The 15864-nt window shown below is 50.8% G+C and overlaps 1 protein-coding gene across 8 annotated transcripts in view; it reads left to right on the forward strand.

Moving 5' to 3' along the window:
• Positions 1-3009: 3009 nt before the first annotated feature.
• PAX3 (paired box 3) overlaps positions 3010-15864 on the forward strand; it is a 77528-nt gene continuing 64673 nt past the window's right edge. For 4 of the 8 annotated variants that reach the window (XM_027903205.1, XM_027903207.1, XM_027903201.1 and 1 more), the window contains exons 1-4: positions 3010-3187; positions 4049-4284; positions 5683-5812; positions 6466-6600. In XM_027903205.1, coding sequence (XP_027759006.1) covers positions 3103-3187; positions 4049-4284; positions 5683-5812; positions 6466-6600 — 586 coding nt within the window. In that variant the 5' untranslated portion in view covers positions 3010-3102. The remainder of the gene's footprint in view (positions 3188-4048; positions 4285-5682; positions 5813-6465; positions 6601-15864) is intronic. The other 4 variants (XM_027903206.1, XM_027903208.1, XM_027903202.1 and 1 more) reach the window with 1 other exon arrangement.

A 15864-nucleotide genomic window follows, 5' to 3' on the forward strand; every position in this document is an offset into this window, starting at 1 on the left:
TTGCCTATGTTCTTAATAGCTCTAATTTTCACTGTCCATTTGATGTGCTGCAGGTTTAATATAGAGCACGTACTAATCCAATTAAAAGTGCACCTGGCCTGGAAGAGCTCTGTAATTAGCAGAAGCGTTTTTAGCTATTTCCACTGGAAAACCGTGAAATCATCTCTGCTGGCCTAAAGGACTGTAATATGGGGGTGGGGGCGCGGAGGGGAGGGAGGAGCGGGGCCAGGCATTCGTGCCTAATCTTTTTGCCTTGAATTTTTCACAGTTCCCGTGCGGGAAGATGAGGCTGTTTCATCGCGGGGCACTCGGTGTCTGGTAGCACAGGACCGCGAGGGCGAGACTAGGTGGGTTTCAGCATCGCTTTCCCCTCCCTTCCAAATGACCCCGGCCCTGGAGCTTGTCCTGGGGGAGCGGAGCTGGGCTTTGGGGCTGCGGGGAGGCACTGGGACAACGGGATCCACGGCAGCCCCACGGGGCCGGGAGCGGAGCGGGAACCGGAGCTGCTGCGGGAGCCGCCAGCCGTGTCCCCTGCCCCAGGACCTCCGGCGGCTACGGAGCGCCCGAAACGGTTCCTGGCACCGGGATGGGCCTGCCAGGGCTGCCCCGGGCGCGACTCTGGGCCCACGCAAACATGCACGGCACGCACACGAAGGCGCGTCGTTAAAGGAGGGGGGAAAGCAGCTCGGAGACACTGCCCAGGCCAGCTCTCCTGCGGGGTGAAGGGGTCTGCTCCTCCTCCTCCTCTGAGGGTGAGGGGTCAGGGCAGTCCCTGTTCGCGCCCCTCCTTGCATGGTTACTGCCCGAGCATCACGATGGAAGGGTTTCTGCTCCCACTCTCGGGACCGTAGTACCGGTGGGGAGAGGGGTGGCCATGGGGATGCTGTTGGCCCAGAGTGCACTTTGTGCTGTCCTGCTCCCCGCCGCGGGGTTCCCAAGCGCGAATTAAACCCTAAGTAGTTTCGTCCCTTTTTCTAGTAACGCTTCTACTGCCTTCCTTTCTCCAGTAAAAGACATGTGGCGAGTGGCGCGGCGCCGTTGGACGGTCTGTGGAGCGGCGGAGAGTGCCCACGGCTCCGGCTGCCACGCCGCAGGCGCTCCCCGGCGCTCCCCCGGCCGCCACCGGCGCTCCACCGCCCGGTTCAGCACGGGTCTCACAGGGCTGGCTAACAGGTTTCTCAAAGCTCCGGCCATCGGGGTGTTTGTAGAACACAAACGCTTTGCGTTTTCACCGCGTGGGAAGTTTTCCTGTCAGCCTGTTCCTTGGGTGCGGGAGCATTCCCGGGCAGCACCTGGCATTAGGGATTATTTGTGTGCGTTTAAAAAGCGAGGAAAACAGCTCGGTTTGGTGGCGGGGGAGTGGGGCTGGAGAGAGCGGGACTTCGGGCCAGAGGCCTCCCCGGTGTGCGGTGAGTGCCGGTTGTTCTGCGGGCCCCTCGCCCCCCTTTGCGGAACGGAGCCCAACGCAAACCCCGAGTTTCCCCGGGGGCCGCTGTCCCCTCCGTGCTGCTGCCGGTCCCTCGGCCACCGGTTCTTTTGCTACTGTGCCTCCGGATTTCTGCCTAAATCATGCGAACCGCTGCCCTCCCTGGGACCAGCACCGGCCCCGCAACGATCGCTCGGCTCGTTAAGGGAACGCGGACTGGGAGCACAGAAAACATTTTTTTCCCCTCATTTCAAAGGAGGAAACCTGAGCGATTCTCATCCTTTTGATTGATTAAGGTCTTGAATAACTTGAAGCTCGGGAGTGACAGTTCCTGAATAGACGATTGCAAATAAAGAGCCCTGTGGAAAGCCGGGCTGGCACTTCGGAGTGTAAAGGAGGCGAGTTTGCTGGCACTTACCAAGTTATAAATAAAAGGCCGTGCACAATGGTACCTTCTCTAAGGACAGACAGTCTTTACAACACTCCTGGCGTCATATCCTGCTGTGGGCACTCCAGCTCCGAGGCAGACTTTACCTCTTTTATTTTTCCAGCAGTTTAGTTTGAATACTACAATAAATTCCTGGGAACAAACGCTTGTTAGTAAGACTTTAACACGCACCGCCTCGCACCCATACACTCCCGCATATAAGCACTCACGCACACGCGTGAAACTCAGAGACATTCTTGTCCCATCGGTTTTTTAAAGCAGATATTCTCCCAGACATCTCACTCGCAGCTCTCTCTTTCAAAACCGTGAGCACGGTCTGTTCCAGAGATGATGCTTCTGGACGGCGAGAGATTTCGGTTCAAAGTAAATGAGTAGAAAGAAAGAATGAAGGAAGAAGCATTTTTTTCCTTAAAATGAAAAAAAAAAAACAGGGAGGTTGTTACCCCCCACGCAGCCACTGGTGCTCCAGGAGCGGAGCCAGGAGAAAAAGCGTTTCGTGGCAGCGAGGCCAGCGCTGTCCCTGCAGGAGTCCCGCAGTGACACGGGGTCCTGAGAGATGAGATGTCCAGGCCGCCCCGGCTGGTGCTTCTCTCTGCGATCCGGGGCGGCCGTCGGGGGACACCCAGTAGATCCCCCGTCGCCAGCCGCGCTCCGCTTGCGGCGAGAGGGTCCAACACGGCTCTGGCAGCGGGGTCAGCGCGGGGTGTGCCGTGCCGTGCCGTGCCATGCCGTGCCGAACGGAACCGAGCCGGGCCGGGCCGTGCGGTGCCGGTGCGGGGGAGCCGCGGGCCGGGGCGATGCGGGAGAGCCGCCCCGCTCGCCCAATCAGCGGGGGCGGCGCGGCCGGGCCGGGCCAATCGCGGCGGCGCCGCGGCGGAGCCGCGCCGGGCACGGAGCCGATAAATGGTCCCGGCCCCGCGGCCGCCGCTCCCGCCGCACCGGGCACCGCACCGGGCACCGCGCCGCCGCCCCCCGCCCCGCCAGCCCGCCCTCCCCGCGCCCAGCCGCGCCGCCACGCGGGGCTCCGGCCCGGCCCCTGCCCTCCCGGTGCGGGGCAGCGCGGGTCACTGACAAAGGGGCAGTGGCGGAGCTGCCTCCTCCCCGCCCCTCGGCGGCATCCCCCACCCCCTCCGGGACCGCTCCTGATTCGGCGGGGCCCGCTGACAGCGCGGGTCTCCCCTAGATCAGCCCTCACCTGGATATAACCCTGCCGGCCGCTGCCGCCGCGATGACAACTCTGGCCGGAGCTGTCCCCAGGATGATGCGCCCCGGGGCCGGGCAGAACTACCCCCGCAGCGGGTTCCCGCTGGAAGGTAAGACCGCGCCCGGGCTGCTCCCGTTCGGGAAAGGGACAATCGCTCCGTGCCGGGACACCGGGACAAAGCAGACCCCCCGGCCCGCCAGAAACGGCGCACGGAGGACTCGAGAACAGCCGCCCGGTTTCCCCCGGGCTGTCAGGGCAGGGATTTTTTCGGGATGGGCACGGCTTGGGCTGTTGCTGACCGGCGGCTCCATCCTCTCTTGCTTAGGGCGACTCATCCCGGGAGCGGGAGGGACCGACAGGGAGGTCAGCAGCGGGCCCCGGGTCCGCTCTTCGTCGGAGTGAAAGGGCGGTAGTTTGGGGAGCCCAAAGTTTGGGAAAAAGTTAGGACGAAGTTAGAAAAAAAACAATTAAACTCAAATGAAAGCCATGTGAACGAAATCGAAAGGAACTTTAGAACCGTGGACTTGTCCTGGGCAGGCCGGGCAGCCCTTCCCCACGGCAGCGACGGTGCGAGGGCCCCGCGGTGCCCCGGACCCCCAGGCCGTGCCCGAGGGAGGACGGGCGGCGCGGCGGCTCCCACCGCACCGCCGGGGACACCGCGGCCTTCCCGCATCTCTCTCCCCTTTTCCGCTGGAGTCGGGTGGGCCCTGAAAGCCGGCTGGGGCATGAGTGCAACAGGTGAAGCCCGTGCTCACCGCCTTCCCCTGCCCGCCGGGGCGGCGGCGGGGGCTCCGCGGGGGCTGCGGGCCCCGGGCGCGCTGCGGGGCGGCGGGGCGGGCGGGAGAGAGTTGCTTTATAGAAAAGCAAAGACAAAAAATATAACAGTAACAACAACAACAAAAGACGAAGCAGGATCCGAAGGAGACGTTAACACCATTTACTCCCCTGCCTCCCCTCCCTCCTTTTCTAGTCTCTACCCCTCTAGGCCAGGGCAGAGTCAATCAGCTCGGAGGAGTGTTTATCAATGGCAGGCCTTTACCCAACCATATCCGGCACAAGATAGTGGAGATGGCCCACCATGGCATAAGGCCCTGTGTCATCTCCCGCCAGCTGCGAGTGTCCCACGGCTGCGTCTCCAAAATTCTCTGCAGGTACCAGGAGACGGGCTCCATCCGGCCGGGGGCCATCGGCGGCAGCAAGCCCAAGGTGAGCCCCTCCTGCCCGCCCAGAGCCGGGCAAATTTAGGCCGCGGTGGCAGGGAGTGAGGCCTGACTGGGACATGGCCCAGACTGGCCGGCACTGGGGTTTGCAGACGGGAGGGCAGCACCCGGCTGGGCCGGGGGGAACGTGCGAGGCAGGGGGTGGGCATAGACAAGCGTGGGGCACAGCACTCTTTCCATGTCCCTGCCTGTTGCTCTCAAAGCTCCCGAGGCTTTAGAAAATATTGTTGAAGCTCTTGGAAATTAGATACTTTAATTAAGAGAACGCTATTAAAAAAAAAAAAAAAATCTCAAACGAAACAAGGGCGAAAAGGGTGGTTTTTTTAGCGCTTGGCTGCCCAGAACCCCGAGTGCCCTACGCTCATCCCCACAGGAGCACTGGAGGGCTCGGCACTGCGGGACGGACCGGGACGCGATCGGTCCGGTGTCAGGGCTGGCACAGCGCGGCGGGATCGGGCCCTCGCTGCTTTCGCTGCAAAACGCAGCTAAACGACCTGTATTTCTGTTTGTCTTCCTATTGCTCCTTCTCCTGCTCTATTTATTTTTTCTCCCCCCTCTAAAGCTGTGTATATTTATAGCCACACCGCCGAAAAGTTTGAGCTCACAATAATGCAGACGAATTCTTGTTCCAAGATTAGCCTTCTCCTCCAGCTTTTCATTCCCATTAAAGAGAAGTAAAAGCTTGTGTTTCTGCTGGAAATTGTTGCTAGATTTCTTCCCCGGTTGTTTCTTCTAAAGTAGCAATGCCCGAACTTTTCCCTTCGGTGTTGGCAGTAGATGTAATTTTTATAAGTGTGTTATCTGAACATAAGGCTGTTCCCAGACCGGAGACTGTTCTTTTGTTTGATTTTAGCTTTATCTTAAAACCACGAGGCCACCGAAGGAACTTCCCGGTGCTCGAACCTCTCCTAATTTTTTATTATGCTGTTTTTTCGTTCGGCGCTGCAAACTTTGTTGAGCCGAAACTTTACTAACCTGGAGCTTCGCTGCCCGGAGTCCTCCACTAATCGCGAATTCCCAGAATTTCCCCGGGACTTTCAGCTCGAACACACGGCAGCGGGTGCTGCCTAATTCGGGATTTTCCTTGCCGAGGGCTCGGTCCCACCTTCCCTGTAGCCCCGGAAGATTTCCTGAGACGTTTCGTTTAACGCGGGGGGTGTTTGTCTTATGCGGGCCCGTTATTACCTTCTGTGTCCCCTCTGATTTTACCTTGCCCGTCCTCGGGTGTTTTATAACGGGGTTTCTAAGCGGAGCCGGAGTCGGCGGTCGCTGGCGGTGGCGCGGGAGGCCCCGGCAGAACCGGGGGTCCCGGCGGGGCAGACCGGACTCCCCCGACCGCCCCCGGCCCTACAGACTGTGCCCGCTCGCCTTGTCTTTACTGAAGCAGGTGACGACGCCGGATGTTGAGAAGAAAATCGAGGAATACAAGCGGGAAAACGCGGGCATGTTCAGCTGGGAGATCCGGGACAAGCTGCTGAAGGACGGGGTGTGTGACCGCAACACGGTGCCGTCAGGTACGGGGGCGGGGGGCTCGGGCGCGTCCCAGAGGGTCGGGGGCAGGCCGGGGGTGGGCAGCCCGATGCCCGGGTGAACCCCGACTCCCCGGGATGGGAGCCCCGGGCCGGGCCGGTGCCCACGGAGTGGCTACCATGTCCCGGGAGGATTCTTGTGCTCGGAGGGGTGTTTTCAATTAAATTGTAATTTCATCCTCCTCCCCTCCTCCTCTCGACGCTTCTCCGCCGTCCCCGCCGGGCTGCTGCCGCAGGAGGGCTCAGGGCTTGCCGGAGTCCGGGAGCTGGGAAGCAGGAGATGGGGAGCAGCTCCCTGTGCCGATGGATTATTTGTGGGATGGGGCGGGGGGCCACACGGAACCGGAGCAGTATTTGTGCGGGTGTCCGTGGCCTTTTCTTATCAGCCACTACCCGGGCTCAGGAAAAAAAAAAAAAAAGATACTTGGGAGCCGCTGTGCCCTCCCTAGAATCCAGTGCGGGACAGGACAATTCCCCGTGAAACCTTGCGGGGAGGGGAGCGGGCGGCTGCCTCCCCAACGCCCCGACTGGCTGAGGCTGTGGGGTGCGGGCAGCGGCTCTGATGGGGGGCTCGGCTCGACCGCCTCGAGGGGGCTGCTGGGGATGAGCCGCTCACAGCTCTGCACTCCCCCCTGAAGTGAGCTCCATCAGCCGCATCCTGCGGAGCAAGTTTGGGAAAGGAGAGGAAGAGGAGGCTGAGCTGGAAAGGAAGGAGGTGGAGGAAGGCGACAAGAAGGCCAAGCACAGCATTGATGGCATCCTCAGTGAAAGAGGTAAAGTCCCATTTCCCCCAGCTCTCCGTAAGGCCCTGGGACCGGGCAGTGCCAGCCCCGGGTGTTGGTGGGTATCACTCCCCTTCTCCCTGAGGTTGTCCTGGGGCCAGTGCAGAGGGAGGTGTAGGGCCAGGGGTTAGGCCTAATGGCATGGCTACCACATCCTATCGCATCCCTTTCCCCTGGTGGAACGACCCGGTGGTGTGCAGTAATGACGCGGAGGTGGGAATGAAGATGGGAGTCAATGCGAGTTTGGTTTTCAGAGAGCAGGGAATGTTGGAGCCTCCACAGAGCTCCCCCGTCGCAGCCACGCAGGGACTCCTTTCCCAGGCCAAGCAAAAGGCCACAGCTGCATAGAAGGGGCAGTTGTAGCCAAAGACCGTGGAGCCTCAAGTCTCTGCAGTCGTGAACGGAGCAGGGAGCCACACGTTTTGGTTTGGTTTTTTTTTTTTTTTTTTTTTTTCTGCTGCTAAAACTGCTGGGAAGAGCATGTGTTGGTGCTTGGCCAGGGGCTGTGAGGAGGTTGCAACCTGAACAAGGCGGAGGTGAAGGGCTGCTCCGGGGGGACAGCTGCTGCTCCCGCCGCGGCCGTGCCCGGCTCCCGGCTGGGCCAGGGTGCAGGGGCAGGCCAGGGCCCGGCCGGCGGCCTGTGTGTGTGGAAGTCGCTGCCCAGCACATGCACAGGCGCTGGAGAAGGCGAGACAAAAGTACCAAATGAGCTGGTCAAACATTTGTACAACTTTTCCAGCTTTTACAAAGAAGGCCTTCTATACACAATCTACACTTGGAGATGAACTTGGAAAACAAAGAGGGGGGAGTCCATTGAAACTCACACTTTGGCTTTGCACAGACAAAGCTTCAGCTAGCAGCAGCTTGATGTGAACAAAAGAAGGCAACCTTTTTATAATTCAAGGAGAAAAGAAGAGAAAACAGCCCCACAAAAGGCTGAGAAAAGACATTATGGGCTTGCAATGAGGGATGAATTATTCAATGAGCCCCTAATAGCTGATGCTCCACGCAGTTTTATGGACTCTCCATGGTGGAAAAAAAATAGCTCTTTTTAGACAGAAAGTGTTTCTAGCATTTCTAGGCATCTGAGATGCTGGTGCCATTCGAGGACAACTGGAACCCATTCTTGAGCAGTAGGAAATGTCCTTGTTTTTAAGGAACAAACCCTTAAACACTCCCAAAACATAGTTTTGAACTCTGTTGTTAAAATTCTTAGGAAACTTCATCTTCTGTGTGTCTGTGTTTGCGTAGATATGTGTAATACAGACATGCAAAAGATGAAAAATAAACAAGAGATTTTAAGGCCAGAAGACACAATTTGATTGCCTGGTCTAGCTGCCCCCATACGATGGGTCCAGAGTTTCCCTCAGCGTCTCCTTCAACAGAGGATTGCTCCAAGAGGGGTGTGCATCAAGGGAAAAATAGCTAAATTCAGTGTCCTACTTGCTAGATAACTAGTTTTGCTGCCTTCCTGAATTTCTTGACAGAGATTAGAAACAGAAGATAGTGAGCTTTGATAATATCATTACTTTATGGAACAAAGAGTAATTAATGGAGACAGCAAGAGAAAAAATTTTGCTATCAGTATAACCCATCCCTTCTTGTCTTTGAAACAATCTTCCTTTTTTTTTACTCTCTGCACTTTAAAGGGGGGCTCCTGATCTATTATAAATCAGCATATTGGTGCATAGCTGCCTCCTGCCAGCCCAGGGGAATCCCAAAATATTTTATTGCAGGAAAGCCAGTGATGCTTTGCTGTGAACAGTGGCTCACTCTTGCCTCCCAGTTGCGTCAGAAGGCTGCGTTCTGTCCCTGAATATGTCTTCTCCTTCGCTTTCTGTGAATGTGAATGTCTTTGCCTCTTTGGAGTTCTATCAGTAGCAAATTTCCCCTCGATGAAAAGGGGTAGTGTAGCCCTATCCTGCCCTGGGCAAGCAGGTTTTTGCTGCATGAACGTGACCGGACAGTTCCGTGGAAACAGCAGCTTTGATAATCCTGTCTGTTCTGTGACAGTGGCTGGGAAGGTTTGGCAGTTGGAGGGAGGGTGTGCTCTTTCCCACAGCCATGCTTTGCTCCCCCTCCCTGACTAGCAAGCTGTTGCTTAATCTCATTACTGGAGTGGCCAGGATGCTGCAGTGTGAGCGCGCTGCTGCTTCAGAAGGGATGTGTTGCCATACTTGTGCCTTAAATGTAGTGTAATACTATAGGGACAGCACACCAGGGAGATCATTACAAGAAAAACATAAACCATAAAAGAAGTGTGCCACTGCTTTCTGTATCCAATCAACAAAAAAAGGTTCTGCTTCAATTCCCACTGCCAGCTGAGGAGCTTCGATTTCACTCCATCTATAAAAATCATCCTGCCCTCTTACTGAAATACCTGGCAGCACTCCTGAGGATTTTGATGCTGCAGGATCATATTTGCCAGTGCCCACCAGCCTGGTTATGAGGCCTGATGTGGCCGAGGGTGCCCGCTGGCAGCGCATCTCAGATGCCCTTTCCAATACTCGGGTTGCTTGTGGTGTGTCCAAAGGTTATCCGAGTGCTGTGCAGCAAAACCCTCGTCTGGTGGCTCAGCACGGAGCGCTCCATGTTATGGAGGGGAAAAAAGTGTGAGTCTTTTGCAGTATGTGGAGTTTTTATAGCTCTGGTCTCAGGGGCTTGAGGTATCCCAGAGCGTGGGTGCAAGGGAAGGCTGTGGGATAGGTCAGAAAGCAAGTCCTGAGGCTGAGCACAGAGCAAAGTATCGCTCTTCTGCTCGGGAACACATAAGTGCTGGATGTTTGCTGACACTGACCGAAATCCCCTCCTCACCGTGGGCGTTTTGGTGGCTCAAGGAGTGGCATTTTTTTCTGAGGGCAAGTATAACAATTGTCATTTTAAGGTAGCTAATTCGAGATTCAAGGAGCACTTGCAGCAGAGTGGGATTAGAGAGAGTAGAAACATGATATTTTTTTAAAAAGTGGGACAGAAACAGTACATCATGTGACTTGGGATTTCTCCCACCACATGTACGGGTAGGTAAACTATAGCCCTGTGTGATTCTGTTCCAGCCTTTTTGCAGACACTTAAATATGATTCTCTCACTGGTGTTTACAGATGCCACATGTGCAGCCCTGTGTGCTGTATTTCAGCATCTCTGTTTGCATCACTCTCAACCCTGATTTAGAGTATATATTTAGAGAAAACCTTGACTGTCACAGCGTGTATCAGAAAGCTGGTAGTTCTACAATAGCACATCTGTATTTCTGCATGCGTGATAATTTTCTCTTAAAGGCACAAGCCATAAATAAGAAAACATGAGAGAGAAAGTTTTGTGCCTTTATATGGCACATCAGGGCTTATTTTTAGCATAAGCGCTACAGAAGAGGGAGCCGCTTGTACCTTTGGTGGGAGTTTTGTGTGGTTTGGTTTGCTGACTAATCTGATAACTCCCCCCCTTCATAAAATAGCTGTTGTTTTCTGGCAGAAACCAGTGGCTTTCAGCACTCCGGTGATGGGGTGTAGAGCTGGTCCTTGGGCCGCTGCGAGCGGGGCTGGGGCCGGGACCCCCCCACCCGGCCTCAAAGGGGGCCTCTGTTCCCAGCCAGTGGAATTGGCCCCCGGGCCCTGTCCTGGCGGATCCTCCCCCAGTCATGCGCACCCGTCCAAAAAGGGCCCTACTCATCCCAAGCCTCTACCCTTGGCTGTACTGAGAGCAATTCAGGCTACAGCAGACTAAATTGCCTCCTTTATTTTCTTCTTACTTTCATCTTGGACCAAACCCTTCCCCCCTCTCCCTCCCCTTCCTCTTTTCTTTTTTTTTCTGTGTGCCTGAGGCTCACATTAATACAATTTCAGCACCACCCCTATTTTAGTGTGTGTATGTGGGGAGTTTGAAGGGGGAGGAAGAAAAAGGACCTCAGCACAAAAGCCCTGCTCAGCAGCTCTAAAGTTCAAGCTGCTGCTGCCTCTCTAGCTGTGTGATGCTTTTCCTGTTTGTGAGTTTTGGGAAACATTTTTGCTTTGTACTGTAATGGAATTAGAGGACAGATGCTGACTGTAAATGGGACACGCGACTACCAACCCCTAGCTTAAATATTTAGATGCAATGTTACAATTACTGACTTGATGCACAGGCTTTGAAGTGGTGGCACATGATCTAAAGGGTAGCTCAGGCTAGATGGGCTGGCAGATGTTTTGATTAGAGTTGGTCACTATCATGCAGCCAGTTATTTTTAGATTGTTAAACGAATAAAGGCAGTTTATTAAGGGAGGGGATTAAATGCAGGCACCAGATACCAGTTTTAGTTATCCCATTCATTTCTGCATTGTAGACTCTTGGGTTAGTGGCTGCAGCATGGGACAAGGCAGATGGCGAGTTAGATTTTGGTTGTGATTTTCTAATGCAGGTCTTGTCCTGATTTTGCTACAGTGTCCTGTCCCAGGGCACAGTCGTGAGAGGCCTTACGTGCTGTGTGCAGTGCTGTTGTGGGCTGAGAAGCACAGTGTGTTCCCCTGCTCAGTGTTCCCGGTAAAGATTCACTTATTGAATGAAATGTGATGACTGTGGCTGCAGGCAATTATCTTCTCGAGTCTGGAATTTCATGCAGTACTTTATATATTTGGCCACTAGCAGGTCTAAGAAATCGACTCGTGTAACTCGAACATTGCTGTTTCGGAGGCTCTCAGAGCTGACAAGAAAATAGTGCTTAATTAAGAAAAACTCCTTAGTGAGCCCAGAATTTGGCTCAAGGCAAATATTGCCAACAATATTTTCTGTCTGTCTTTTCCCCTTTTCTTTCCTCATATCTTAATGGTGAGAGTCCAAGCCTGGGTAGAAAAGCCAGGTGTTGCATGAGTGTAAACTGATGTAGGTGATGCCACGCAAATCCAGGACAGCTTTGTTTCCTTTGCCTGTCCCATCATCACTCTGGGGCTCTGAGCCAGGCTTCCACTTTCAAATCATTATTCTAAGATAATAATAATAATAATAATAATAATAATAATAATAATAATAATAATAATAATAATAATAATAATAATAATAATAATAATAATAATAACTGATGGCCTCGGTGATCAATAATGACCTCGCCATCCCAACATGATGAGCATTTTTAGAAAGGTGCTAAATGTTTGCTTTTAGAGTGACTGGAAAGTGGAGTTTGCTGTTCCAGAGCTGCCAGGAGCAGCCCATACCCTCCTGTCTTGGAGGGAGCTGGGGGGAGGATTTTGAGGAGAATGCTAATTGTCAGACTAACTGCAGGCTAATCGCCTGACATAAGCATTAGTAATACTTTCAGGAGTGTGTACAAAAGGTGTTAATCTAGCAGCAACTCTCTGAAATAGTATATAGATATATCATATCCCTTCCTTGAAATCATGATTTTATTAATGGCTTTGCATGTTTTGCCATCTTAGGGACACTTTCTTCAACTTAAGAATCAGTGCCTCTTCAAACAAAATTGCTGTGGGCTTCCCTTCCAGCTTTTCTAATTGCATATATCTAGAACAAAGCCAAATGTTATTTTAGCAAATGTCAGATTGCTTCACACACAGCAGTTGATTAACTTGAATTTGTACCCAAGTTAACATCTTATTTGGTTGCTTAGAAAATCTTAATCTATTAGACTTACACAGTGGCGTTCTGAAAAGGCTGTGGCAAGAAACGTGGTTGGTTAAGTTCGGCCGGAATTTGCTCTGAAAATGCCATTTGTATCTTTGGCTTTCTGGATCCTCCTATAATTGCAGAATCCTTGACATCAGCAGGAGTTTACCATAGCAGAGATCAGGCTTTTCTTGCAACCAGCTCTGTAATGTGCCTGAGCAACTGCAGCTCTGAGAGAAATCCTCAGGTTTAGTACGTAAAATGGGTTTGGTGGCTTGGGGTATCAGAGCTCCAGCTCTGCAAATGCTATCATGGGCGAGTAACAGCGAGGAGTCCCCCTCAAAGGGCCTATTCATGTGTGCAACGTTCCTCACGTGGGCTGGGGCAGGCAGGAATGGGGCCCAAATTTGTTCTATTCTGTTGGTATAAAGTACCCGCTGCACAAGAGTGTGACTCTAATCCTGAGTGAAACGCTTGCAAAACTCTTACTGAGGGCTAGGATCTTTGTGTCTGTGTTTACAGAGGTAGCAATGGAATCAGCAGACAGACAGAGGTTTTAATTAGATGAAAAGCTAATTAGCAATTATTGCTGAAAGTAAAAGCCAATACTGATAAAATCCTTAAGACAAATAATTTCCCGTGTCTGCTTCTGAATAGCGATTCTCTGCTGTATCAGTCAAAGATGACACTTTTATCTAACACTTATTTGGGGATGGTTTAGTTTAGTATTGGGATTACTTATTGATAAGGTTTGGAACAGGGTTTAGAAGAGGGAGGCCAATAAAGCTGATAGTGATAAATTGTCATGAGTCCCCAGAGCTGTGTAATAAAACTGCATTGGGAAATGAAGCAGAACTACAAAGTGCTCTCTGGTTAATTTAAGAAGAAATTGAGTGAAACACAAAGCAATAAATCAGAGCAAGGCAGTCAATGCGAATTTCTCCACGTAAATGTCACTTTAAACCCTATGTAGCAAATATGTGTGGCCAGAGAAAGAACAAAATATAGAAATAAAAATGCAGGATTCTTCCAAGTGTTCCCCAAACGCTGAGCTCTCTGGCTCATAAAAATTATGTGCAGTAACATAATTCACCACAAGACCTTGTTTAGTGTAGTGTGACTGTGGCATTTTGCTTTACTTGCCCTGGAGTACTCCTGCCCCATGCTGTTAAGCTAATTCAGTTTAAATCACTCTGCCTAGAAAAAAAACGTGAAGCGTAATGAAATTAAAACTCACTGAGGACACATTAGAGTTAAAGTGTGTCATGGGCTGAGATTATTTAGTTAGTGGAGTTTGATGTAATTGTTGACAGGTCATCTATTCATCCTAGTAAATAAAGATTCACGAACTATTAAGAATGTGCATATATAACTAGTAAGACAGTAAAAGGCAATTAAGCAGTCAGTTTAATGTCTTATCTTGCTGGTTGCCCTACAGTTGTTTTACAACTAGGAATTAAAATTTGAAAAGAAAGTTTTCAGTGTCCCTGGCCAAATATTGATTAAGTAGTTGTTTGCTGATGCCATTGTGGCACATAAAAAGGCCAGTGGTTCTGCCCCTTGTTGTTCATCTTCCATTGTTGCTGATTCTTAACCTCGGAGATCAAAGGAGGATCATTTCAGTTTATCTGTCTTGGAAAATCCTTCTTTGCTCCTAAACCCGTATGGATTAATGGCCAAATTGTCTTTAATGAGATGTGAAATTTGAATGGAATCCTTATTTTGCATGGTCTGTTGTGTGCATGCACTGTATGCTCTTACAGTTTTGCTGAGGATTTTTCTTTAGTATTATTGGATTTGATTTTGTTTTAGCCACTTTATTTTTAGTATACAGTGCATTGAAATGTTCCTAATGCAGCAGGTAAGATATGATGTGCTTAATGGAATTTTACTAAAACTCATTTTGTTGCATGTAATTTTTTTGGTAAGTGTAGCCTAAAGGGGGGGGGAAAAAAAAAAAAAAGCTTGTCTTTGTATACCAAATCATATAGGAGACAAATAATCGAGGGCTGCCAATAAAAGAAAGGGAGCTTGAGAAGGCAGACCATTCTCCAGATTGAGCCCTAAGTATAAAGGGGGCACAAACCAGCTTGCAACATTTCTTTGTGCATTTTCTTCAGTTTGGATTTTATGGACCCTTCTTGCCTCAGTGAGGATGGTTGTACTGTCCCTTCCCAAAATGGGGAAATTTGGATCAACCAGGCTGTGCAGAAAACTGAGACTCCTTAAATATAATCAGTTCCCTCTTGCAAGGCAGAATGCTACACTTATTTCAGAGATAGTAAAATATATCCCACAACATCCTCTGTAGAAGAGACTGTGCAATCTGGATGTGTTATGTTGTCTTGTAATTATGATATGAAGTTTCACCTGAATTGCAGGCTGTGCATGTGTTAAATCCAGGTCCCTCTGCATCCACTGGACACAGAAATTTAGCTTCAAAAACTGTAGTAAGAAGCCTGGTAAAGCCAGGAATCCTCTTCTGGTTTTGCACTGATTTTTAGGTGGGTGACCCTCCTCTGCTGTTGTGACAAACAGCAGAGTAAAGGGCTAAGACAGATTTTTTTTTTTTTTTTAAATTTTCTCATTCGCTTTCTTAATACCCTCTGTTTCTGTTTCTGTTTGGTTATCTCTCATTAAAATACGAGTCTGTGGATACTCTACAAGTACTCAGCTACTTAAAGAGGCAGTTTGTCCTAGAGTGAGAGGTAACATTCCTTGAAAGCATTTTTGATACAAATTTCCTTTAAGTCTGTGAACTCACCTTTTTTGTTTCCACGGAGAGCTGTGGTGAGCTGTGTGTTATCCCTGCTACCTTTTGATATTTTTTTTTTTTTAATGTATATTTGCTTGGATGTGCACTTTCTGCCAGACTTGATCAACATTTATATCATGCACAAGCCCATTTAAGGACCTGTCTTAAGGATTTTTATATTTGTGATATACCTCATGTTGGATGTCTGATCCAAAAATGACTATGCAGTAATTTCTTTATCAGATATAACGCTGCACAGATCACTGTGGTTTGAATAGTATGAGGAATAAACTGTCTGTGGCTGAAGTTTCTGCAAGCAGACAGCTTATTCAGCTCCTGTCAAATCTTATTCACCTTATATAATTGAGTAGGACTGTTCATGCCAATATAATTGGAATCTCTTCCATGTACCAGGCCAGAGAAGCAAAAGCAACCACACTTCTTTTGGCAAAATTACACTACTTTGTTAAAATTGTAACCAATGTATAACCCATATACCCCCCTCGAGGCAGTAGCACCAACCATACTCAGTGTAACCAAATTGGACTTAAAACTACTTTCTGTCTTTGTGTCTTTAGGCTGGCTCGCTGAAGATGGAGATAAATATGGACAGGTTTTACAGAAACGAGGCTTAAGGAGTAGCAGGGAATGTTTCCACAGAAAATCCCTTTTTACAGGCGATGGTGTGGCAGGACTTCCTTTTTCATTTTGACCTAGGGGCTGGTTGTTTGATCTGGTGTGAAGTGCTGAGGGGTCAAATGGATCGTGAGGTGGTGGGAGGGGGGGGATCAGTGTCCCAGTAAATACTCTGACACCTATCCAGACTCTCCTGTCAGGCTGAGCGGTGAAAAAAAACCTGCACAGAACTAGCTGGAGGTTAGGTTTCAGCTGGTTTCATGAACCGCAAAAT

The sequence above is a fragment of the Empidonax traillii genome, unplaced genomic scaffold, assembly GCF_003031625.1.
Source record: "Empidonax traillii isolate 1590-97213 ecotype Southwest subspecies unplaced genomic scaffold, ASM303162v1 scaffold943:size483155, whole genome shotgun sequence".
In the NCBI taxonomy this organism is placed as follows: Eukaryota; Metazoa; Chordata; class Aves; order Passeriformes; family Tyrannidae; genus Empidonax; species Empidonax traillii.